Below are 26,220 nucleotides of genomic sequence, written 5' to 3' on the forward strand. Positions count from 1 at the left end.
TGACGGCTGCCCAGGGGAGGGTGATCTCTGCAGGCGCGCGCCTGGGGTCCCTCCCATTCTAAGATGCCGAGAACTCCCTAAGCTTCTGCGGCAGCTGAGCTCCGCTTGTGTGGGCATTCACGGGCGCGGTCCATCTCCTAGCAGGGGGTCCCTACTCCTAGCTAGATTGCCGCCACATGTTTTAGCTGGCCCCGTTGAGTCCAGCCGGTTCTCACGTTCTACAATAAATGCGACCTTCGGGTCTTTTCCCATATATCTGTGTCTGCGTGGTTATTTAAGTATTACAGTTTTATACAAAGTTATTTAAGAGTGATAGTTGTACATAGTTAAGTTGTTGAGTCAGTTCTATGGCTCCAGTTATTATTTGTACATAGTTATGTGTTGAGCCAGTTTTATGGCTCCAGTTATTAAGGTTTTCCAGCAAGCCAGGAGGATAGGGCATTTTAATTAATTAAGACAGTGGAGGGCAGCATAGCCCAGAACGACCATAATAATTAAGGCCCTTAGGAGTGTGCTGCTGTGAAGGTTTGCAACAATGTTGCATTAGTGAGGGTGGGGTTTAGCTTACCTTTAAGTAGTCAGCTCCCAAGGCCAAACCCTCTTTTCCAGCTCGTCTTCACAGCGTCCCTCCCTCCCTCCCGGCACTTGTTCACACGGCAATCTTTAGGCTGCTACATCACCAGGGTGTTTCAGCTAGGTGTCCGGGGCGGGGTGAGAGCTACGCGGCTTGTTTCCTTAAGTCCAAGGACGGTAGTTTATGACTCCCCAGGTAGTGGCATGGAGACGCGTCTAGTCACACCTGGTCCTACTGGTTCGGAGATCGTTACTTTACACCCTGGTTAGGCGGTTGGTCCGCGCCCCGGTTTGCCATCAGAGGTAGAGTGACGGCTGCCCAGGGGAGGGTGATCTCTGCAGGCGCGCGCCTGGGGTCCCTCCCATTCTAAGATGCCGAGAACTCCCTAAGCTTCTGCGGCAGCTGAGCTCCGCTTGTGTGGGCATTCACGGGCGCGGTCCATTCTCCTAGCAGGGGGTCCCTACTCCTAGCTAGATTGCCGCCACATGTTTTTAGCTGGCCCCGTTGAGTCCAGCCGGTTCTCACGTTCTACAATAAATGCGACCTTCGGGTCTTTTCCCATATATCTGTGTCTGCGTGGTTATTTAAGTATTACAGTTTTATACAAAGTTATTTAAGAGTGATAGTTGTTACATAGTTAAGTTGTTGAGTCAGTTCTATGGCTCCAGTTATTATTTGTACATAGTTATGTGTTGAGCCAGTTTTATGGCTCCAGTTATTAAGGTTTTCCAGCAAGCCAGGAGGATAGGGCATTTAATTAATTAAGACAGTGGAGGGCAGCATAGCCCAGAACGACCATAATAATTAAGGCCCTTAGGAGTGTGCTGCTGTGAAGGTTGCAACAATGTTGCATTAGTGAGGGTGGGGTTTAGCTTACCTTTAAGTAGTCCAGCTCCCAAGGCCCAAACCCTCTTTTCCAGCTCGTCTTCACAGCGTCCCTCCCTCCCTCCCTGCACTTGTTCACACGGCAATCTTTAGGCTGCTACATCACCAGGGTGTTTCAGCTAGGTGTCCGAGGCTGGATGAGAGCTACGCGGCTTGTTTCCTTAAGTCCAAGGACGGTAGTTTATGACTCCCCAGGTAGTGGCATGGAGACGCGTCTAGTCACACCTGGTCCTACTGGTTCGGAGATCGTTACTTTACACCCTGGGTTAGGCGGTTGGTCCGCGCCCCGGTTTGCCATCAGAGGTAGAGTGACGGCTGCCCAGGGGAGGGTGATCTCTGCAGGCGCGCGCCTGGGGTCCCTCCCATTCTAAGATGCCGAGAACTCCCTAAGCTTCTGCGGCAGCTGAGCTCCGCTTGTGTGGGCATTCACGGGCGCGGTCCATTCTCCTAGCAGGGGGTCCCTACTCCTAGCTAGATTGCCGCCACATGTTTTAGCTGGCCCCCGTTGAGTCCCAGCCGGTTCTCACGTTCTACAATAAATGCGACCTTCGGGTCTTTTCCCATATATCTGTGTCTGCGTGGTATTTAAGTATTACAGTTCTATACAAAGTTATTTAAGAGTGATAGTTGTACATAGTTAAGTTGTTGAGTCAGTTCTATGGCTCCAGTTATTATTTGTACATAGTTATGTGTTGAGCCAGTTTTATGGCTCCAGTTATTAAGGTTTTCCAGCAAGCCAGGAGGATAGGGCATTTAATTAATTATGCGTATGTATGTATGTATGTGTATGTATGTGTGCATATGTATGTGTGTGTATGTATGTGTGCATATGTGTGTGTATGTATGTGTGCATATGTATGTGTGTGTATGTATGTGTGCATATGTATGTGTGCATATGTATGTGTGCATATGTATGTGTGTGTATGTATGTGTGCGTATGTATGTATGTGTATGTATGTGTGCATATGTATGTGTGTGTATGTATGTATGCATATGTATGTGTGTGTATGTATGTGTGCATATATATGTAGGTGTAAATATGTATGTGTGTGTATGTATGTGTGCATATGTATGTGTGTGTATGTATGTGTGTGTATGTATGTGTGCATATATATGTATGTGTGCATATGTATAGTGTGTGTATGTATGTGTGCATATGTATGTGTGCATATGTATGTGTGTGTATGTATGTGTGCATATGTATGTGTGTATGTATGTGTGCATATGTGTTATGTAGTGTTGTATGTATGTGTGCATATGTATGTGTGTGTATGTATGTGTGCATATGTATGTGTGTGTATGTATAGTGTTGGACATATATATGTATGTGTGTGTATGTATGTGTGCATATGTATGTGTGTGTATGTATGTGTGCATATGTATGTGTGTGTATGTATGTGTGCGTATGTATGTGTGCATATGTATGTGTATGTATGTGTGCGTAAGTATGTATGTGTATGTATGTGTGCGTATGTATGTGTGTGTATGTATGTGTGCGTATGTATGTGTGTGTATGTATGTGTATGTATGTGTGCACATACATATGTACACACATACACATATTCACACATAGGGGTCAATTTATTAAAAGCAGGACGGACATGTCTGCCCGGCATCATTAAATGCTGACAGCATACACTGTCGGCATTTAACATTGCACAAGCATTTCTAGTGAAATGCCGCCCCCTGCACATTCAGGGGGGTGTCAATCATCCCAATCTTTTTAAAAAGGTGGCGAACAAGTTAAGGAGCAATAGTCTTATGTCTGCTGCTTCTTAACTGCCGTTTCTGGCGAGCCAGAAAGTTCAGACAGTTAAGCAGCATCCTCTGCTTATTAAATCCCGGCCCATAGCCTGAACCCTTCCCAGTCCAGCTCCTTGTCATATACCATGTTATGTTAAAACACTGTTAACACCACTTTTAATTATTTTTTTTAAATTAAATAGTTGAAGTTTCTTCACTCTGAAGAAAATGTTATACATATATATTATATATATATTATATATATATATATATATATATATATATATATATATACAAATAACATTCTCTAGTGAGTGTATTTCATCTATATCTTATCACACGTTTGGCTTAGGGGCCACTTTTGGCTTTATACACCTTCGGGTTAGCACTCCAGAGAAAGCCAGAACAGAGTTTTGTAGCGTCCCCCATATGAGGTGAGGGATTTAGCAAGGCAGCGCTATCTGTCCTTCAGATGTTAGTGCGACTGAGGCTTTAGCTTGCACACTACCATTTTACTTTTAACTTGTAATATGAGAGCAAGAATAAGATCGCTATTTATTTAACCTGAACGGTGTTAATGCTAAGCAGCACTAATACATTTGCACTTGTAATCTATGCCAATATAGGTGGCCTTTCTGTTCTCCCTTGGTTATTTTATTGAGCACTTTACACTCCTATGAGTATGTGAGTGCAATTATGTTATATTGAAAAGTAATAAGCAATAAAACACTTTTTTTTATTTCTCTATTCATAATTAAAGTAAAATAGCGGATACAATGCATAGACCATATTTAGTATTATTCTACTTAAAATGAACCTAATTTGTTTTAAAGTGGCAGTATCCATTTGAGCTTTGCATGTTCTATGGTACTATCCAAACCTGTCATATCTTTCCATCAGAGTCACATTGGCTGGAGGAATGTTTCTCGGCTGCTGGTATTTGCTTCTGATGATGTATTTCATACTGCTGGGGATGGAAGATTAGGAGGAATTTACCTTCCAAGCGATGGGCGTTGCCATTTAAATGACAATGGTGAATACTATCAGAGCCACATATACGTAAGTCACCAATAGAACACCCCAAATCAAGCAGAGAATGATGAGATCATACCCCTGTTTAACACAGACTCACATGAAAACATAAACTAACATATATCAAAAGTCAGATATGATATTATAATCACACTGATCAAACTATATACAGCATTTTGAAATCTAAAGCCAGGTCATAATAATGGGTCAATTTTAAGAGAAAACTAGATATTTTTGTCATTTGAATGAAGTATTAGAAATGGTTAATGATATTGTACAATCCCTTGTGCTGACATGCTACAGGACTAAACTATGTGTCCTTTACAGGATTATCCATCAGTGGGACATCTTGCTCAGATCCTATCGGAAGCTAACATTCAGCCTATATTTGCAGTTACCAGCAATTATATCTCTATATACCAGGTATGTGAGTGTACATGGGGCTCAGTATTCACGTCATGGGCTTAATCTTATTCGCTTTAAGCTTGATACAGTGTGAGCAGCTTTTACAATAAACAACTATAAGGTTAGTATGTAAATAAAGCAGAAATAGATCAGAATGACCAGCGTGCCACTATAACAATTTGTAAAAATACAAAATACCAGTGCTTGATTAGTTCTGATTGCATTTCCAGATGAGTTATTTACAGAGTTTATGTTTTATAGCTCCGATGTGCACCTTAATCATTATACATACAGCCGAATTACACTAAGTGCTAGATTACAAGTGATAAGATAGGGAGGAAGAGGAAGTGATGTATGTATAGCATGATTAAGGACATGTAGTCCGAAACCGTTGCTGCTGTTTTTTGTGCTTTTGGCTGCAATAAAGATTTGGGTAATTATTACCTTTTGGAGTGCTGCTATTTTTTGAACATTTGGATATTGACACAGGATTGTGCATTGCCCTGTTATAACTTGCACCCAATACAGGTAGCCCTCAGTTTACGCCGGGGTTAGGTTCCAGAAGGAATGGTGTGTAAATCGAAAACCGTTGTAAACTGTAACCCAATTTATAATGTAAGTCAATGGGAAGTGAGGGAGTTAGGTTCCAGGCCCCTCTCAAAATTGTCATAAGTAAACACCTAAACATTATTTTTAAAGCTTGAAATAAAGACTTTAAATGCTAAGCAGCATTTTAAACCTAATAAAATTATCACACAACACAGAATATATAATTAAACTAAGTTAAATGAACAAAAACATTTGCTAAACTGCATTATAAACCTAATAAAATAATCACACAACACAGACTTTACTTGCATTTTTCTGCAAACAGTTCTTTCTATACATTTCAATCTGGAACTGATTTATAGACAGGAAGATCTTGTTCCTTTGAAAACTGCTTGATAGCTCAGGTCTAGTTACACAAATTAATTTCAGCTTGCTTGGCTTGCATATCTTTGCTGCAAACACAAGCAGACAGCTCCGCCTACTGGCTATTTTAATCAATGCACTGCTTCTCAATGCTTTTCAATAGCAGTCACCATGACTGAAAAAAAAGGTTTGTTTATCTGAAACGGCTTAAATTGAACCGTTGTAAACAGAGGGCCACCTGTATTACCACAGTGTGTGCTGGACTTTCTGCTTTTCTCTAGATTACAAGTGAGGCACAAACTGTTTTGCGCAAGCGATATTGTCTTTTTAATTGTGCTGATATTACAAGTTTAGCGAAATCACGATTGCGCTAGCGCAATTGCCATTTATGCTTTCGATCCTTACCGCGATCTCAGAGCTGTGGTTAACTGTGGCTGTGTGTGTGTGTGTGTGTGGCTGTGTGTGTGTGAGGGAGAGTGGCTGTGTGTGTGTGAGGGAGAGTGACTGTGTGTGTGTGTGTGTGTGTGTGTGTGAGAGGAGAGTGACTGTGTGTGTGAGGAGAGTGGTCCCTGTGTGTGTGTGAGAGGAGAGTGGTCCCTGTGTGTGTGAGGGAGAGTGGGCTGTGTGTTGGTAAGGGAGAGTGGCTGTGTGTGGGTAAGGGAGAGTGTGTGTTTGAGAATGTGAAGGAGAGTGTGTATGTGAGTGGGAGGGATAGTGGCTGTGTGTGTGAGGGAGAGTGATTGTGTATGTGTGTGTGTGTGTGAGGGTGGCTGTGTGTGTGTGTGTGAGGGAGAGTGGCTGTGAGAGGGAGGAGGTGGATGTATGTGTGTGTGTGAGGGAGGAGTGGCTGTGTGTGTGTGTGAGGGAGAAGTGGTTGTGTGTGTGAGGTAGAGTGGCTGTGTTTGTGTGTGTGAGTAAGGGAGAGTGGCTGTGTGTGTGAGTAAGGGAGAGTGGCTGTATGTGGGTAAGGGAGAGGTGTGTGTTTGAGAATGTGAGGGAGATTGAGTGTGTGAATATCTATGTGCGAGTTTGTGTATGTGTGTAATTATGTTTTCTAGTGCAGCAGACAGTGCACACATTTTTTTGGTCACTTTCCCCAAAATTTGTACAGGTAAAAAAATTTGCGCCTAGTGCTCAAAAAAATTGAACATTGGCCACTTGTAATCTAGCTCTATGGGGCCCATTTATAAAGCTCCGAACGAGCTTGTGGGCCCGTGTTTCTGGCGAGTCTTCAGACTTGCCAGAAACACCAGTTATGAAGCAGCGGTCTAAAGACCGCAGCTTAATAACCCTGTCCGCGCCTGCTCTGATTAGATGGACAGGAAATCGCCGGAAATCAACCCGATCGAGTACGATCGGGTTGATTGACACCTTCCCTGCTGGGCAGGAGGCGGCGTTGCAACCAGCAGCTCTTTGTGAGCTGCTGGGGCAATGTTAAATGCGGAGAGTGTATTGCTCTCTGCATTCAGCGAGGTCTTGCGGACGCTGATCTGCACTGTCGGATCATGTCCGCAAGATCTTTCATAAATAGGCCCCTATATGTTTTTTTTTTCTTTGGAACATAAGAGGTTAATACAACAATTACGCAGAATGTGAGAAGAAAGTATTTTTTTAAAACAAGAACAAATAGAAACCATCCAACAAATTTGTCCCAAGATTTTGCTTTTACTCTGGGAATTTGTTTGATTTGCACTTTTGTGCATTATTTTGACTCTTATATCGGTATTCAAATTGTAAATCACACCAGCTTTATTAACGTTTGTTCGTTTGTGTATATTAAAATGAATAAAACACTGTAGGTGTTCTGCTGCTGAAGCTTGTGTGACATCTTTATGCTCTCCTATCTGTCATATGTTTACAGCAACTGAGTGAACTCATTCCAAAAATCTGTGGTGGGTGAATTAAAAGAAGATTCAAGCAATGTGGTAAATCTGATTTCTGAAGCTTATAATGTGAGTATTTATATTTCTCTCGAGCCGTATACAATGGGTCTTAAGAAAAACAAGCTATGCCTCTTAACTTAAAGGGACATTCCAGCCAAAATTAGAATCCACATGGATCTATTTCAGTTTTGAATAAAAGCATTTTTGTGATATACATGTATTAGCAAAAGTGTTTCAGAAGTGTATTTAAGTATGCACTGTTGCACCAGCATTTTAAGCACAGCACGTGCTCAGTGAGCTAAGGTGCTTGTACTATCTGGTAATTGCTCAATTTGTTAATCGCTGACTTGATACAAGCCCCCACTGGTGCTTTTGAGCAGCTGCAATATTTAAACTGCTGGTGCACTGAGAATATCTAGCTATGCTTCACCTGCACGTGCAGAGAAAAATGTTAACACTTAAACAGTAATAACTTTTACTAGAAATATTTTTTCCTATACGTGTATATTGCAGATATGTTTCTATTCAAAGATGTAATTCATCTATGTGCATTTAAATTTTGACCGGAATGTCCCTTTAACTATCCAACATGTAACATCGATTTGTTCCAAAAGAAAATATGTCACTTAAAATTAGGGCGATTGAACTTAAAACTCTACAGCTCTTCTTCTAACACATTTGAATTCATACTCAAAAACATTGGCCTAGATTCATAGATGCTTGTGATGTTTGCAAGTTGCCTATCATGTTTAAATGAATTAACCACAGCTTTAACAATATTTCCCCATAGATTTGATAAGTGGGCTTTTCTTTCCTTTAAAATGACATAAACCCAATATTTTTCTTTCATGATTTAGATAGAGAATATATTTTTAAACAACTTTCCAATTTACTTCTATTACCAAATTTGTTTCTTGTTATCCTCTGTTGAAAAGCAGTATGGTAGTTTCAGGAGCGTGCACGTGTCTACAGTACTATGTAGTAGCAGTTTTACAAGAATTGTACAAAGGCCCTAGATAGCAGCACTATTTCCTGCTATGTAGTGCTGCAGACATGTGCACTCTACCTATCTAGATATCTCTTCAACAAAAGGAATTACATGAGAAACAAAGCAAATTTGATAATAGAAGTAAATTGGAAACTTTTTTTAAATTGTATGCTCTGTTTGAATTATGAAATAAAAATGTTGTGTTTCGTGTCCCTTTAATATCCATAGTTATATGAGTTGCCCAATATGTGATATCTCGCACCTGAACGAGAACCTCTTACATAGCAGAAAAACAAGTGCAACCGCAACAACTTTGGAAACACACTTAAAGGGACAGTAAAGTGACATTTTAAACAACTTTTCAATTTACTTATATTATTTAATTTGTTTCCTTCTCTTTGCTATCCTTTACTGAAAGGTTTATCTAGGAAAGCTCAGGAGCAGCAAAGAACCTAGGTTCTAGCTGCTGATTGGTGGCGGCATATATATATATATATATATATATATATATATATATATGGGGGGAGTTGAATTGTGAGGGAGGGCACCCAACACAATAAAAAGTTAGCGCTGTGTATTTCTGTTTAACTGGAATGTGAGTTAGGGAACCTGGAAATGCAGCTGTCAATCAGGGGGAGTGAAGGCATTGTCACTCAAAAAGAGAGTGGAGCAATCCTGGACAAACAAAAACTGGTATGAAAAAAGAGGGGAAAACAGCACTTATCCTAGGGACTAATCCCTGATCTCACTAATAATAATAATAATAAGATGGTTATAAATAAATATAGGTGTACACAATTACATGAAGACACTCTATCTAGTTATATAAAATCACAATGTGATGTCACTTATATTAAGAGTGATAGTAATAGTAATAGCGATAGAGTGCCGGACCTGCGGAGCTGGAGCACAAAGAGAACAGACCACCAGCCTCTATCGCAGAGCTTTCCAAACTTTTCATGTTGGCGACACACTTTTTAGACCTTCATCATTTCGCAACACAGTAATTCAGTTGTACTGGCAAACAGGAGGTTAAACTAACTTGTTTTAAGAGATACGGACACATACATAAATTATATAATAATATAATAAAATATATTTTCAAGTAACAGTAAGTATGTGAAAGAATTAAAAAAAAAAGTTTAAACACCACCAATAGCTACTTACTATTTTAATGGGATGCATGAGGTTGATGGGATGAACACAATTTCTGAATATTTGGTGGAATATTAAAGACATTTGCATTTCTTCATGAAGCATTTTTAAGCTTCCACTTCCTATCCATATATCAAAAGCAGGAGCAGCAATGCACTACTGGGAGCTAGCTGCAAAAAACAACCCTTTGACTTCTGACTTCAGCTCAGCGTTTAAGTTGCCGCCCTCAGAGCTCGATGAGTCCGATTGACTACTGCCTGTGCTGCAAACACACTGCTGTCACACTCACTGACTACACGTGCAATCACAAGCCAATTAAGGAGACTACACGTGCAGTCAGGAGCCAATGTGCCGCCAATCGGAATAGTTTCCGTTCCCATTGAGCTGCACCAATAGGTTAAGATGATCTGTGACCCCCCTAGGTATCAATCATGTGTCAACCATGTGGTATGCATAGCAGGCAGACGGAAAGTCAGAAACAAAAAAAAACTAATTTAAAAATAAAATTTAAAAATATTTGTGCTGAAGCATGGACTGAAGGTCCATACTCTAAGAGGAGAAAGGCACATACTCTAAGAGGAGAAGGACACTACCACTTGGCTCTACTACCACTACCACGCCAGGACCACGGAAGTTTCACCACTTACAAGAGGCGGCAACTTACCTCATATGATTGAGGTTTGTTCTAGTAAGTGTAATACCTACCAGATTTCCCGCTTACTACACATTTGATATTTAGTCTCTATTTGAGACAACCTAATTGACTGTTCACTTTATGGTTTTAACCATCTATCGCTATTACTTTTACTATCACTCTTAATATAAGTGACATCACATTGTGATTTTATATAACTAGATAGAGTGTCTTCATGTAATTGTGTACACCTATATTTATTTATAACCATCTTATTATTATACAACAAAAACAGAGTTATTATGTATATGATATTCTGGGATTGCAAGAGACTTTCCTTTTGAGTTGGAAAGCACATAAAAAAAACAAAGGGAAAAAATATAAAATATAGGTGTATTGTGGGATTTTTACATAGGTTTTCTCAAGGAGACTTTCTGTATTCAAACAGTAAACCATTTTCCTGGCTGAGTCCCACCTCTTCCTCAGTGTCAGGTGGAGTATTGTTGTCCCAAAATATAACAAGCTTTAATCAACTGCTTAGAGGCCCAACTCACCACAAACCCTTACCGGTGCACTGCAAATTTAACACAGTAAAAAAGCAGGAGCTAGCAGTAAGACAAAAATGAAACTAAAACTTAGATGCTAAACTCTCTATAGTATTTTAATCAGCACCTACAAGCATAATAATAAGTAATTATTAGAGGATTAACTGTAAATGTATTAATCTAAATACTAAAGGAGAACATACCTTAGTTAAAGTTTGGTCTCGCTATCCAGACGAAGACAAGCTTGGAAAAGCAGTACAGAATCATAAAACAAATGCAGGGGTCCAAAAACAAGTTATAGTCGACATACCAAGTCAATCCAAAAAAAGGGTTTAATACAAAAAGTTATGTCAGGGAAGACAAAATTAAACTGGTATAGTCAAACAACAAACTGCCAGAGTAAAGGTGAGAAAACTCAACTACACAAGCAGCATCATGCCGCGAACACATAGCTAATATAGACTGCTACAGTTAAAGGGACATGAAACCCAAAAAATTTCTTTCAGGAATCGGGTAGAGAATACAATTTTAAACAACATTTCCTATTTACTTCTATTATCAAATTTGTTCATTCTTTAGGTACCCTTTGTTGAAGAAATTGCACTGCACATGGGTGAGCTAATCACACAAAAGCATCTATGTGCAGCCACCAATCAGCAAGCTACAGAGCATATTTAGATATGCTTTTCAACAAAGGATATCAAGCAAATGAAGCAAATTAGATAACAGAAGTAAATTGGGAAAGTTGTTTCAATTGCATGTTCTTTTTCATGAAGTAAAAAAAAGGTTGTGTTTCACGTCCCTTTAAGGGCCTAATTGATCTTCCAGTCCTCCTTAAAGGTACAGCACGCCTTACTGCAGCAGAGACAGAAATCAATCCTCTAAAAAAAGTGCCTATTATGGCACTTTCAGAGACCATATTCAGGGACAATATATCCGTCCAGAGCAGACCGTAAAACCTGACAGATGATTAATTTACTAATGATTATTTAACATCTGATGTATTGCAGGTTATTTCATATAACCAATAGCAATAATGCATGGCATGTGCAATATTTATATATAATATTGATACATTTTATAATTGCAAGTGTCAAATTACAGATATTTACACACAAAAAAGTTCTTATTTGGATTGACCCGCTTTTCCTAAAATGTTTGTCTTAACAAGCACACTCTCCAAAAGGAATTACACACACTCTAAGAAAAATCACAAGTTTATTACATGAAAACAGCTAATGACAAATGCCATCATCAGTGTAACTAGCAATGTTTACAGAGAAACAAAATAAACAAATATTACCCTTGTCTGTGAAGCTTCACAGCTGTATGACACATAGGTTTTGTACTTGTCCCTTTGTCCCCTCCATTGCTTCAAATTCATGCTGCTGTAGCCGTTGTTTCACCATAACAATGCTGACCAATAGGGATCTGTACTTTGGCTCCATTCCAACTAAGGCATACGGCAATCTATATTTTGATCTCAGAGTCTCACTTCAACTCCTCCTCTAGCTGAATACCCCTAGTTCTTATATATATTGTACTTGTAGGCAATCTTTATATGTTTACAGTATACAGTATAATTAGCTTATTGTTCACATGCCATTCTTAGAAATTGTTCTTTAAACTCTTACCACCCTAACGGTTGCTCAGATGAATAGATCTTACAGAATTGTCCCTGTGCAAAGCAATATATAAGAGAGGTGTAAGTGTAATCTGACTTCCAGTGTGCACGCCGCCCTGTATTGTTATAAAATGGAAACTGTAATAAAACAACACGGATTAAATCAGCAAGTAGGAAATTCACAGAATGTTGGCAAAATTAACATTGCTTAAAGGGACATGAAACCCAAAAAATATTTCATGGTTCAGATAGAGAATACATTTTTTAAATCAACTTTTGCTTCATTCTCTTGGCATTCTTTGCTGAAAAGCATACCTAGGTATGGTCAGGAGGAACAATGCACTACTGGGAATTAGTTGCTGATTGGTGGCTGCACTTAGCTAGCTCCCAGTGGTGCATTATTGCGCATTCAAGCGAAGAATGTCAAGAGAGTGAAGCAAATTTGATATTATAAGTACATTTGAATGTTGCTTAAATTGTATGCTCTATCTAAATCATGAAAGAAAATAAATAGAGTATTTTTGTTTGCTGCTTACAGTAGAAATACTTTGGGCATTTTTACCATTATAATCCTGAGGAGGTTACCACTGAATACAAGAATTCCAACAGGTTTTTTTTATATTTACAATGGCCTAATTATCATCATAAATAGTGTTATAAAATACAGATGATATAGATGTATTTATTCATAACTTAATAGTTATTTTTTATTTATTATATTATCACTAGGTTTTAGAGATAATATACAATATTTGCACTGTGGTAGCAGCTAAAATTGTACCATGTGAGCTCAGATGCTCCCTGCTGGCATTTATCAGTATTACACATGTTGGTACCGTATATAAAAACAATGCAACAATTATAGCGAACACTAAATGTAAATCTCTCTCTCTCATATATATGTGTGGAATATATAAAATCAACTCTCAATGTCCTCATATTTGAAGTGATAACATTCTCCTCTTAAAGGGATATTGTAGCCAAAACTGGAATTCACATGGATGCATTTCCGATTGAATAGAAGCACATATTGTAATATACATGTATTAGCAAAGAATGCTTCTAACAAAAAGCTATAGCTGTTTTCAATTATGTGTATTTAAGTATGCACCGTGCACCAGCATTTAAAACACAGCACTTAATCAGAGAGCCTAAGGTGATTGTACACATCTGTTAATGACTCAATTTGTTAATATTGCTGACATAATGCAAACCCCACTGGTGCTCTGAACAGCTGTAGTATTTTAAATGCTGGTTGCACTGAGAATATCTATATTTTGACCGGGAATATCCCTTTAAGTTTAATAATTGTTAACAAATACATTTCTTAATGTAATACCTCTTTACTTTGTGTGAGAATATAGGCTCTGTTATTTTATAAATTATTTTGTATATATAAATATTATATATCAGTATGATATGTGTTCTTAATTAAAAAAAAAATATGATTTATATGTCTCTTTAATATATATTTTTTGATACTGTGAAATGAATTAGCTTTTGCTGTACCTAGTTTGCCTCAATGCCTGTATTTACTTACAAATGTAAAGACAACCATCCCTGTTTTGTTTTCTGCCCAGAATTTATCATCCACAGTGAACCTTGTTCATGTGAATCTTCCTAAGGGACTTCATATAACGTATGACTCCCCACTGCAGCAGCGCTACTTCATACGGGCAGCTAACAGCAGAGTGTTCTGATGTCCGAATCAACCAAGCGGTAGGCAAGGAAAGCAAACATTATCTTTATATTATACACAAGTTTAATCCCATGTAAAATCTGAGCTTTAACTTCAGATGTGCAAGGTGTGAGGCTGTTAAACTGCATTAGGTTTACTTCCTAAGGTTCCTTTTACAACAATGTTTGAGCTTTTCATTTAGCGTTGTGTTTGCGTGGCTGAATTGGGCACGGCAGGGGCGAAATTAAACTTTAAAAGGGACAGTGTACTGTAAAATTGTTTTTTTATTTAATGTGTTTCCAATAACTTTTTTTTACAAACTGAAGAGTATAAAATGTTTGATAATTTGCTTTTTAAGGGTTTATTTGTGTTATATAAAAGCGGGTTTTGTGTTTTGAAGCCACAACCTCATAAAGTGGGTTAAAGGGATATTAAACCCAATTTTTTTTTTTCTTTCGTGATTCAGATAGAGCATGACATTTTAAGCAACTTTCTAATTTGACCATATTATCATTTTTCTTCATTCTCTTAGTATGCTTTGTTGAATGAGCAGCAATGCTGACTGAACACATGAGTGAGCCAATGACAATCAGTATATACATGCAGCCACCAATCAGCAGCTAGAACCTAGGGTTCCTTACTGCTCCTGAGCTTTCATAGATAAACCTTTCAGCAAAGGATAACAAGAGAAGGAAGCAAATTTAAATAATATACTTAAACTGGAAAGTTGTTTAAAATTGGATTCTCTATTTGAACCATGAAAGAAAAAAAATTGGGGTTTCATGTCTCTTTAAGCTTGTAGGTATCATCAGTTCTCATTACTTTATCACATATACATGCTTATTTATCTTATATCTGTCTGTAAACCAAAGACCAATACTTGGAAAAATTAACATTTTATTACCTTATACCCCACTGGGAGTGTAACCCTTCTTCTGCTGGCTGTGTTTACACAGTTTATCTATAGCTTGGGCCTAAGGGACAGAAACTTTCAGATAAGTTGGGATACCACAGGCTAAATCAACTATTTCAAATTCCAATATAAAGGGTAAAGGAAATACTTGTAAACAATTTAATACACTCCAGAAGGTGAAGTGGGATCATTGGGGGACAAATTCAAAGGGGAGAACACTGGTTGAGTAAACTGCCCCTTTAATGAATTTACATTGTTCTGTTGGTATTCTTTCTTGCAACATAGGTCCTTTGCATGTCATCATACTAAAATAGGCTCAGTAGCATGCACATTTCTTCAGCACTACATGTGTAACATAGTTGCAAATACTGCTGCCACATAATGCTGAAAATCAAAAGGAGCCATATTACTACTTCCAATAGGTAACTAGGATACAACATCATGGAGGAAAAAATAATGTGGCCAGTAAAATCTATCAAATATCGCTAGATGGGGTTAGGGTTATTATTAGGTTAAGGTTAGTGTTACACACTTGGATGGGTTACAATAAATTGCAAAATAAAAGACATAACATATGATTCCACCAAATCAGTGTGAATTGTGCAATGACAATACTGCTGGCTGTGATATTTTATTACCAAGCATTTATCAAGTAAGCACTTTTTTATTGACAACATTGAGGGTGCAATATTAGGCCACAACATTCTTAATGAAAGCCCATATATACCATTGAATGGAAGATGAGAAGGTTTAAAATACAGACCGCTAGATTTAGAGTTGGGCGATAGCCGTCAAAACCAGCGTTAGAGGCTCCTAACGCTGGTTTTGGGCTACCGCTGGTATTTAGAGTCAGTCAGGAAAGGGTCTAACGCTCACTTTGCAGCCGCGACTTTTCCATACCGCAGATCCCCTTACGTCAATTGCGTATCCTATCTTTTCAATGGGATCTTTCTAATGCCGGTATTTAGGAGGTCGTGGCTGAAGTGAGCGTTAGAAATCTAACGACAAAACTCCAGCCGCAGAAAAAAACAGGAGTTAAGAGCTTTCTGGGCTAATGCCGGTTCATAAAGCTCTTAACTACTGTGCTCTAAAGTACACTAACCACCCATAAACGACTATGTACCCCTAAACCGAGGCCCCCCACATCGCCGCCACTCTATTAAAATTTTTTAACCCCTAATCTGCCGACCGCACACCGCCGCCACCTACGTTATACATGTTGTACCCCTAATCTGCTGCCCCTAATACCGCCGACACCTACATAATATTTATTAACCCCTAATCTGCCGCCCCCGCTATCGCTGACACCTGCATATTTTTTTTAAACCCCTAATCTGCCCGCTCCGTACACCCGCCGCAACCTACATTATACCTATGTACCCCTAAATCTGCTGCCCCCTAACACAGCCGACCCCTATATTATATTTATTAACCCCTAATCTGCCGCCCCCCAACGTCGCCTCCACCTACCTACAATTATTAACCCCTAATCTGCCGACCCGGTGACCACACCGCTACTATAATAAATGTATTAACCCCTAAAGCTAAGTCTAACCCTAACACTAAACACCCCCCCCTAAGTTAAATATATTGTAAATCTAACAAATAAATTAACTCTTATTAAATAAATTATTCCTATTTAAAGCTAAATACTTACCTGTAAAATAAACCCTAATATAGCTACAATATAAATTATAATTATATTGTAGCTATTTTAGGATTAATATTTATTTTACAGGCAACTTTGTAATTATTTTAACCAGGTACAATAGCTATTAAATAGTTAATAACTATTTAATAGTTTACCTAGTTAAAATAATTACAAAATGTACCTGTAAAATAATCCTAACCTAAGTTACAATTAAACCCTACTCTATCAATAAATAAATTAAATAAACTACCTACAATTATCTACAATTAAACCTAACACTACACTATCAATAAATTAATTAAATAACAATACCTACAAATAAATACATGGAAATAAACTAACTAAAGTACAAAAAATAAAAAAAGAACTAAGTTACAAAAAATAAAAAAATATTTACAAACATTAGAAAAATATTACAACAATTTTAAACTAATTACACCTACTCTAAGCCCCCTAATAAAATAACAAAGACCACCCAAAATAAAAAAATGCCCTACCCTATTCTAAAATTAAAATAGGAAAGCTCTTTTAACCTTACCTGCCCTGAAAAGGGCCCTTTGCGTGGGCATGCCCCAAAGGAATTCAGTCTCTTTTGCCTGCAAAAAAAAAACATACAATACCCCCCCCTCCAACATTACAACCCCACCACCCACATACCCCTAATCTAACCCAAACCCCCCTTAAATAAACTTAACACTAAGCCCCTGAAGATCTCCCTACCTTGTCTTCACCACGCCGGGATCACCGATCGAGTCCAGAAGAGCTTCCGATGTCTTGATCCAAAGCCCATGCGGGGGGCTGAAGATGTCCATGATCCGGCTGAAGTCTTCATCCAAGCGGGAGCTGAAGAGGGTCCATGATCCGACTGAAGTCTTCTATCAAGTGGCATCTTCAATCTTCTTTCTTCCGGATCCATGTAGTTCATCCCGCCGACGCGGAACATCCATCTTCACCGACGACTTCCCGACGAATGACGTTCCTTTAAGGGACGTCATCCAAGATGGCGTCCCTCGAATTCCCGATTGGCTGATAGGATTCTATCAGCCAATCGGAATTAAGGTAGGAAAATTCTGATTGGGCTGATAGGAATCAGCCCAATCAGATTCAAGTTCAATCCGATTGGCTGATCCGATCAGCCAATCAGATTGAGCTTGCATTCTATTGGCTGATCGGAACAGCCAATAGAATGCAAGCTCAATCTGATTGGCTGATCGGATCAGCCAATCGGATTTGAACTTGAATCTGATTGGCTGATTCCATCAGCCAATCAGGAATTTTCCTACCTTAATTCCGATTGGCTGATAGAATCCTATCAGCCAATCGGAATTCGAGGGGACGCCATCTTGGATGATGTCCCTTAAAGGGAACCGTCATTCGTCGGGAAGTCGTCGGTGAAGATGATGTTCCGCGTCGGCGGGATGAACTACATGGATCCGGAAGAAAGAAGATTGAAGATGCCGCTTGAGTAGAAGACTTCAGTCGGATCATGGACCTCTTCAGCTCCCGCTTGGATGAAGACTTCAGCCGAATCATGGACATTCTTCAGCCCCCCGCTTGGGCTTGGATCAAGACATCGGAGGCTCTTCTGGATCGATCGGTGAACCCGGCGTGGTGAAGACAAGGTAGGGAGATCTTCAGGGGCTTAGTGTTAGGTTTATTTAAGGGTGGGTTTGGGTTAGATTAGGGGTATGTGGGTGGTGGGTTGTAATGTTGGGGGGGGGGTATTGAATGTTTTTTTTTTACAGGCAAAAGAGCTGAATTCATTGGGGCATGCCCCGCAAAGGGCCTTTTCAGGGCTGGTAAGGTAAAAGAGCTTTCTTTTTTAATTTTAGAATAGGGTAGGGCATTTTTTTTATTTTGGGGGTCTTGGTTATTTTATTAGGGGGCTTAGAGTAGGTGTAATTAGTTTAAAATTGTTGTAATATTTTTCTAATGTTTGTAAATATTTTTTTATTTTTGGTAACTTAGTTCTTTTTTATTTTTTGTACTTTAGTTAGTTTATTTCATTGTATTTTATTTGCAGGTATTGTATTTAATTAATTTATTGATAGTGTAGTGTTAGGTTTAATTGTAGATAATTGTAGGTAGTTTATTTAATTTATTTATTGATAGTGTAGTGTTAGGTTTAATTGTAACTTAGGTTAGGATTTATTTTACAGGTAATTTTGTAATTATTTTAACTAGGTAGCTATTAAAATAGTTATTAACTATTTAATAGCTATTGTACCTGGTTAAAATAAATACAAAAGTTGCCTGTAAAATAAATATTAATCCTAAAATAGCTACAATATAATTATAATTTATATTGTAGCTATATTAGGATTTATTTTTACAGGTAAGTATTTAGCTTTAAATAGGAAATAAGTTAATTTAATAAGAGTTAATTATTTAGTTAGATTTAAATTATATTTAACTTAGGGGGGGTGTTAGGGTTAGACAGCTTTAGGGGTTAATACATTATTAGAGTAGCGGTTCGGTGCGGTCGGGCAGATTAGGGGTTAATTATTGTAGGTAGGTGGAGGCGACGTTGGGGCGTTAGATTAGGGGTTAATAAATAAAATATAGGGGTCGGCGGTGTTAGGGGCAGCAGATTAGGGGTACATAGGGATAACGTAGGTTGCGGCGGTGTACAGAGCGGCAGATTAGGGGTTAATATAATATGCAGGGTCAGCGATAGCGGGGGCGGCAGATTAGGGGTTAACAAGTGTAAGGTTAGGGGTGTTTAGACTCGGGGGTACACGTTAGGGTGTAAGGTGCAGACTTAGGAAGTGTTTCCCCATAGGGAAACAATGGGGCTTGCGTTAGGAGCTGAACGCTGCTTTTTTGCAGGTGTTAGGTTTTTTTTTTCAGCTCAAACAGCCCATTGTTTCCTATGGGGGATCGTGCACAAGCACGTTTTTGAAGCTGGCCGCGTCCGTAAGCACCGCTGGGTATCGAGAGTTTGCAGTGCGTAAATTATGCTCTAACGCTCCCTTTTTGGAGCCTAACGCACTGAAAACGCAGCCATTCTGTGAACTCTAAATACCAGCGGTATTTAAAAGGTGCGGGGGGGAAAAAGCATGCGTTAGCTACGCGGGTCGTTACCGACAAAACTCTAAATCTAGCCGTTAATTAGTATATGTATACAACCAAAAGGTATGTCATACATGCTCTTACAGGTGATATATATATATATATATATATATATATATATATTATATATATATATACATACAGTCATGGCCAAAAATATTGGCACCCTGCATTTCTGTCAGATAATGCACCACTTCGCCCAGAAAATTGTTGCAATCACAAATGTTTAGACATTCTTATGTTATTTATTTTGTTTGTATTGGTATGACACAAAAAAGTGGAGAAAAAAGAGCCAAATCTGACACATACCACGCAAAACTCCAAAAATGTATCCTTTGTTGAAAAGAATACCCAGGTTGGTTCCTGAGCTGGACCTAGCTGCTGATGTCAAGTATTTACGAAGTTTATATGTTCTTTTTGTGATTTTGCACAGATTTCAAGGTAATACTGAGCTTACCTCGTTACCTTAAGCTTTAATGTTTTACATCTAATATTTATTTTTAGTTGTCCTAAATAATAATAACAAAAAATGTCCTCAGTTTTTTTCATTTTGTTTTGTGAGGGGGGGGGGGGGGCTTCAGGTTTTTGTGCTTACAGGCCCCTGAAATGTAAATCCGGCCCTGCGTGTGTGCATGTATGTGTTTGTATGTGATCTGTATGTATGTATAGTGTGTGTGATCTGTATGTATGTATAGTGTGTGTGATCTGTATGTATGTATAGTGTGTGTGATCTGTATGTATGTATAGAGTGTGTGATCTGTATGTATGTATAGTGTGTGTGATCTGTATGTATAGTGTGTGTGATCTGTATGTATAGTGTGTTGATCTGTATGTATAGTGTGTGTCTGTATGTATGTATAGTGTGTGTGATCTGTATGTATGTATAGTGTTGTGATTCTGTATATGTGTGTGATCTGTATGTATAGTGTGTGTGATCTGTATGTATGTATAGTGTGTGTGATCTGTATGTATGTATAGTGTGTGTGATCTGTATGTATGTATAGTGTGTGTGATCTGTATGTATGTATAGTGTGTGTGATCTGTATCTATGTATAGTGTGTGTGATCTGTATGTATGTATAGTGTGTGTGATCTGTATGTATGTATAGTGTGTGTGATCTGTATGCATGTATAGTGTGTGTGATCTGTATGTATGTATAGTGTGTGTGATGTATGTAGTATAGTGTGTGTGATCTGTATGTATGTATAGTGTGTGTGATCTGTATGTATGTATAATGTGGTGATATGTATGTATGTATAGTGTGTGTGATCTGTATGTATGTGTAGTGTGTGTGATCTGTATGTATGTATAGTGTGTGTTATCTGTATGTATGTATAGTGTGTGTGATCTGTATGTATGTATAGTGTGTGTGATCTGTATCTATGTATAGTGTGTGTGATCTGTATCTATGTATAGTGTGTGTGATCTGTATGTATGTATAGTGTGTGTGATCTGTATGTATGTATAGTGTGTGTGATCTGTATGTATGTATAGTGTGTGTGATCTGTATATATGTATAGTGTGTGTGATCTGTATGTATGTATAGTGTGTGTGATCTGTATGCATGTATAGTGTGTGTGATCTGTATGTATGTATATGTGTGTTATCTCTGTATGTATGTATAGTGTGTGTGATCTGTATGTATGTAAGTGTGTGTGATCTGTATGTATAGTGTGTGTGATCTGTATGTATAGTGTGTGTGATCTGTATGTATGTATAGTGTGTGTGATCTGTTGTATAGTGTGTGTGATCTGTATGTATGTATAGTGTGTGTGATCTGTATGTATGTATAGTGTGTGTGATCTGTATGTATAGTGTGTGTTATCTGTATGTATATAGTGTGTGTGATCTGTATGTATGTATAGTGTGTGTGATATGTATGTATAGTGTGTGTGATCTGTATGTATGTATAGTGTGTGTGATCTGTATGTATGTATAGTGTGTGTGATCTGTATGTATGTATAGTGTGTGTGATATGTATGTATAGTGTGTGTGATCTGTATGTATGTATAGTGTGTGTGATCTGTATGTATGTATAGTGTGTGTGATCTGTATGTATAGTGTGTGTGATCTGTATCTATGTATAGTGTGTGTGATATGTATGTATAGTGTGTGTGATCTGTATCTATGTATAGTGTGTGTGATATGTATGTATAGTGTGTGTGATCTGTATCTATGTATAGTGTGTGTGATATGTATGTATGTATAGTGTGTGTGATCTGTATGTATAGTGTGTGTGATCTGTATGTATGTATAGTGTGTGTGATATGTATGTATAGTGTGTGTGATCTGTATGTATGTATAGTGGTGTGATCTGTATGTATGTATAGTGTGTGTGATCTGTATGTATGTATAGTGTGTGTGATCTGTATGTATGTATAGTGTGTGTGATATGTATGTATAGTGTGTGTGATCTGTATGTATGTATAGTGTGTGTGATCTGTATGTATGTATAGTGTGTGTGATCTGTATGTATGTATAGTGTGTGTGATCTGTATGTATGTATAGTGTGTGTGATCTGTATGTATGTATAGTGTGTGTGATCTGTATGTATGTATAGCGTGTGTGATAATTTACTCAGTCGTTCCACTCAGTGTAGACTAGATTATATACCTAAACATTATAGCTCACAGATATAATGCCACAGAGTTATTTTATCTTCCCTGTAGATTGATTTTGAGATAACTCTGACAATGGATAAAAAGATGTGTCAGGAGGGGATGCAGAGTTTCCACCTTAAGGTGTTGGGCTTCAATGACGAAGTGAAGGTGGATGTGGAGCCTCTTTGTAACTGTGACTGTAAAGATGAAGAGGATTTGTCAAACTATTGCAGTGGAGGACATGGAAACTATAGTTGTGGCGTCTGCAGGTAACTACTGTAATTCTAGCAAGGTGTAAGAATATAGGTGTTAATCAAAGACAAAACTTTAAACTTTAAAGCGAGAATTTAATAAAAGAACCTCTCCTTTTTAAATTGACAACTAGCACAAAAGAAATAGAAAAGTAATGTCGCAAAATTTGAAACTGTTAGGATTTAAAGACTTTAAAATACTACTACAATATTACTTACAGTGATTGTAAAGTTTAATGAATGAGTTCCCAATATTTAAAAATAATCTAAAAACAGGGCCACTTTAATTAATTAAACTTTACAATGAAGCTTCTTTTAAAATACTTACCTTTGCTTTATGGAAAAACAAACCAGCAATCCTCTGCCCCCATCTCCTACTGTATTTAGCATATTGATGACGAATCCGGCTTCCTCCAATCATTGCGTGCCTCACAAGCTGGATGCCAAAGGGGGCACGCAACAAGGATCGCCAGTCTGTTTTCAATAAAGCAAAGGTAAGTATTTTAAAAAAAAGCTTCATTGTAAAGTTTAATGAATTAAAGTTCCCCCTGTTTTAAGATTATTTTTAGATACCGGGCACTTATTCATTAAACTTACTATCACTTTAAGTGTGATCCTATTCGAAAGATAACCTATTATGTTCTATCAACTTAAAGGACCACTAAAACACATTGGAATAGCATAATCAATAAATACATAATAAAAAGAAAATGCAAAAGCACTTAGTTTGAATTTCACATGAGTAGTACATTTCTTTCAATAGCATGGAGAGTCCACAAATCCATTCAATTACTAGTGGGAATTTAACTCCTGGCCACCAGGAGGAGGCAAAGAACACCCCAGCAAAGCTGTTAAGTATCACTCCCACTTCCCATAAACCCCCAGTCATTCTTTGCCTTGTACATCTGGAGGATGTGCGAAGATGGTGTCTGAAGAAAACCAAGTATTTAATCTTTTAATGGGTACTTTTCCATGCAAGCAAGGATTGGGGCAATGCTGTGTCCATGTAATCCTCTTTAGTAAGAGTAATGGTGGCTATTAGCTGTTGGAGGTCGGTGAGGTTGTCCTTACTTAACTCCAACAATAATGCTAACCCCTATATAAGAAAACCAGGGTTGGTTACTCTGCTTTTCTTGTAGTGGTCGGATGAGGCTAACAGACCTGGAGCTGCTGTGACTGCTCCACAGTAGAAGACCTGGAGGGTAAGTCCTTTCATATACTGGTGGCCCTCGGTTTACTCGGTTCAATTTGCGCCATTTCAGATTAACAACCTTTTTTGTGGCTGCTATTGAAAAGCATTGAAAAGCAGTGCACTAATTAAAATAGCCAGTAGGTGAAGCTGTCAACTTGTGTTGCAGCAAAGTTATGCAATTTAGCAGATTGAAATTAATCTGTTACACAGAACAGACCTTAGCTATGGAGCAACAAGATCTAGCAGCCACTTCCTTATTATCTTCCTGCCCAGCTGCTTGAGGTGAGGGTGCCTAATTGCCTATTAATCAGTCACTCCAGATTGAAATGTATAGAATTGGTGCAGACCCAATTATCTAACATGCTAACAATGCAGAGAACTGTTTGCAGAAAAATGCAAGTAAAAATGTTTTTTTGTTCATTAAACTTAGTTTGATGATGCACAATCTGTTGTGTGATTACTTAATTAGGTTTTTAATGCTGTTTAGCATTTATAGTCTTCATTTCAAAGCTTTAAAAATAATGTATTAGGTGTTACTTATGTCAATTTTGAGAGGGGCCTGAAACCTAACTCTCTCACTTCCCATTGACTTACATTATAAACTGGGTTTCAATTTACAACGGTTTTGATTTACAACCATTCCTTCTGGAACCTAACCCCAGCGTAAACTGAGGGCTACATGTATATTCTTAGGACAAGTACAAGGAAGGACTGAGTTATCCAGGGACCTAGTGGGACCTGCTACCCTTGTGAAGGGTTTGTATATTGTATATATCTACTAGTTGAAATAGTTGTGGCGAGTAGTTAACTGGTTTACAGCCAGTATCAGGGATTGTGCCGTGTTTGTTGCCTTAAGGTAAAATGTAAATGTACTGAGCCAGGCTCTATGTGGTGTGTTATATTACATTCCTCACACTTTCTATCCCTGCATGGTCCATTTTGACGGTCATTATTTTGTGCCTTTTCTACTAGGGGGCACAGTGTGTATAAGAGAAAGCTCAGATCCCTCATATGTTCTACACAAAGGTATGCCAACAGTTTCCTAATCCCTTTCTGTTAGGGTTTAGAAGATGAGGATTTGACTACCCATCTCCTTTAGACAATCCTTGTTAGATAGGATCTATGGAAGGAGACAATACACTAACAAGTTTGTAGGGCTGTGTGGTTGTGCAGTCCCGCAGAGGGGCCCTTGTCAGCTTTTTCTCTCTAAGAGGATTTTGCTAACAGTTGCGGTCTGTTATCTGTAGGTTGACTCTTTCTGTTAGCCCTTGTGTATAATTCAAGCTCAGAATGTGTGTTAGAGCCTGTACATAGGGTGTAGATATGAAGTTAAATTTTATTGGACTTCTAAACGTGGGTACCTCTGGTTTCAGCGGGGTTAATATGGCTACCTGAGCTCTTTGGTGCAAATTCTTTTTATGTATTGTACGAGAAGGAGCCTGTAACTTTATGTGCCATTATTTTCCTCATAATGGCAGCGTGTCAGGTGTAGCGCTTAAAGGGACACTGAACCCAATTTATTTCTTTTGTAATTCAGAAAGACCATGTAATTTTAAGCAACTTTCTAATTTACTCCTATTATCAATTTTTCTTCATTCTCTTGCTATCATTATTTGAAAAAGAAGGCATCTAAGCTTTTTTTTGGTTTCAGTACTCTGGACAGCACTTTTTTATTGGTGGATGAATTTATCCACCAATCAGCAAGGACAACCCAGGTTGTTTGCCAAAAATGGGTCGGCATCTAAACTTACATTCTTGCATTTCAAATAAAGATACCAAGAGAATGAAGAAAATTTGATAATAGGAGTAAATTAGAAAGTTGCTTAAAATTTCATGCTCAATCTGAATCACGAAAGAACATTTTTGGGTACAGTGTCCCTTTAAGGCTTAGAGGCTCCATTCCTCCTTCCCAATAATCACCAACAGAACCTCACCAACAGAACCTTTTGCATTTATTGCAAAATCCCTTTAACTGTATTTACTCCCTTTGTTAACCCTTTTACTGTTTTGTTCCCCACCTGAAATAAAGACGCAACACAGTTATTTGCCAATAAAAATGGAAAAGGTCACTATTAATTTAAGATTATATTTTGCGTTCTTTAGCAAAATACCATTTAGAGCAAATTTCAATCATTCCATTTTAACCACAACAAATTTTCCAAAATTCCACAATGCAACAGCATTTACAAGAATATGGGGCCATGCCTCAGGGGGGGACCACAAAACCCTGTGGCGGGACATGAGGAGATACAAAAGAAACCCACTACATAGCCTGACCAGCAGCTAGACCACCAGATCACGACTCCAGGCCGGATATGCAGCGGGATCCTCCTGCCCCCTCTATGCCCCGCCTGCATGCCAGCCCCATTTTCACTGTAATACTCAAACCAATACAACGTTTCTCCTGCTATGCTGCTTGTAATCTTAATGCCTTTGGCTAGCTTAGACCGATTTGCGTCACCTGCCAACCTCCAGCTGCAGCC

The 26,220-nt window shown here is 38.4% G+C and overlaps 1 protein-coding gene across 1 annotated transcript in view; it reads left to right on the forward strand.

Moving 5' to 3' along the window:
- The window catches only part of ITGB7 (integrin subunit beta 7), a 234,525-nt gene that overhangs the window by 107,837 nt on the left and 100,468 nt on the right, over positions 1–26,220 (forward strand). The window contains 6 exon segments of the mRNA XM_053708319.1: positions 4,103–4,261; positions 4,562–4,661; positions 7,421–7,503; positions 13,961–14,029; positions 14,031–14,099; positions 22,364–22,563. Coding sequence (XP_053564294.1) covers positions 4,103–4,261; positions 4,562–4,661; positions 7,421–7,503; positions 13,961–14,029; positions 14,031–14,099; positions 22,364–22,563 — 680 coding nt within the window.

This window comes from Bombina bombina, chromosome 3, assembly GCF_027579735.1.
Source record: "Bombina bombina isolate aBomBom1 chromosome 3, aBomBom1.pri, whole genome shotgun sequence".
In the NCBI taxonomy this organism is placed as follows: Eukaryota; Metazoa; Chordata; class Amphibia; order Anura; family Bombinatoridae; genus Bombina; species Bombina bombina.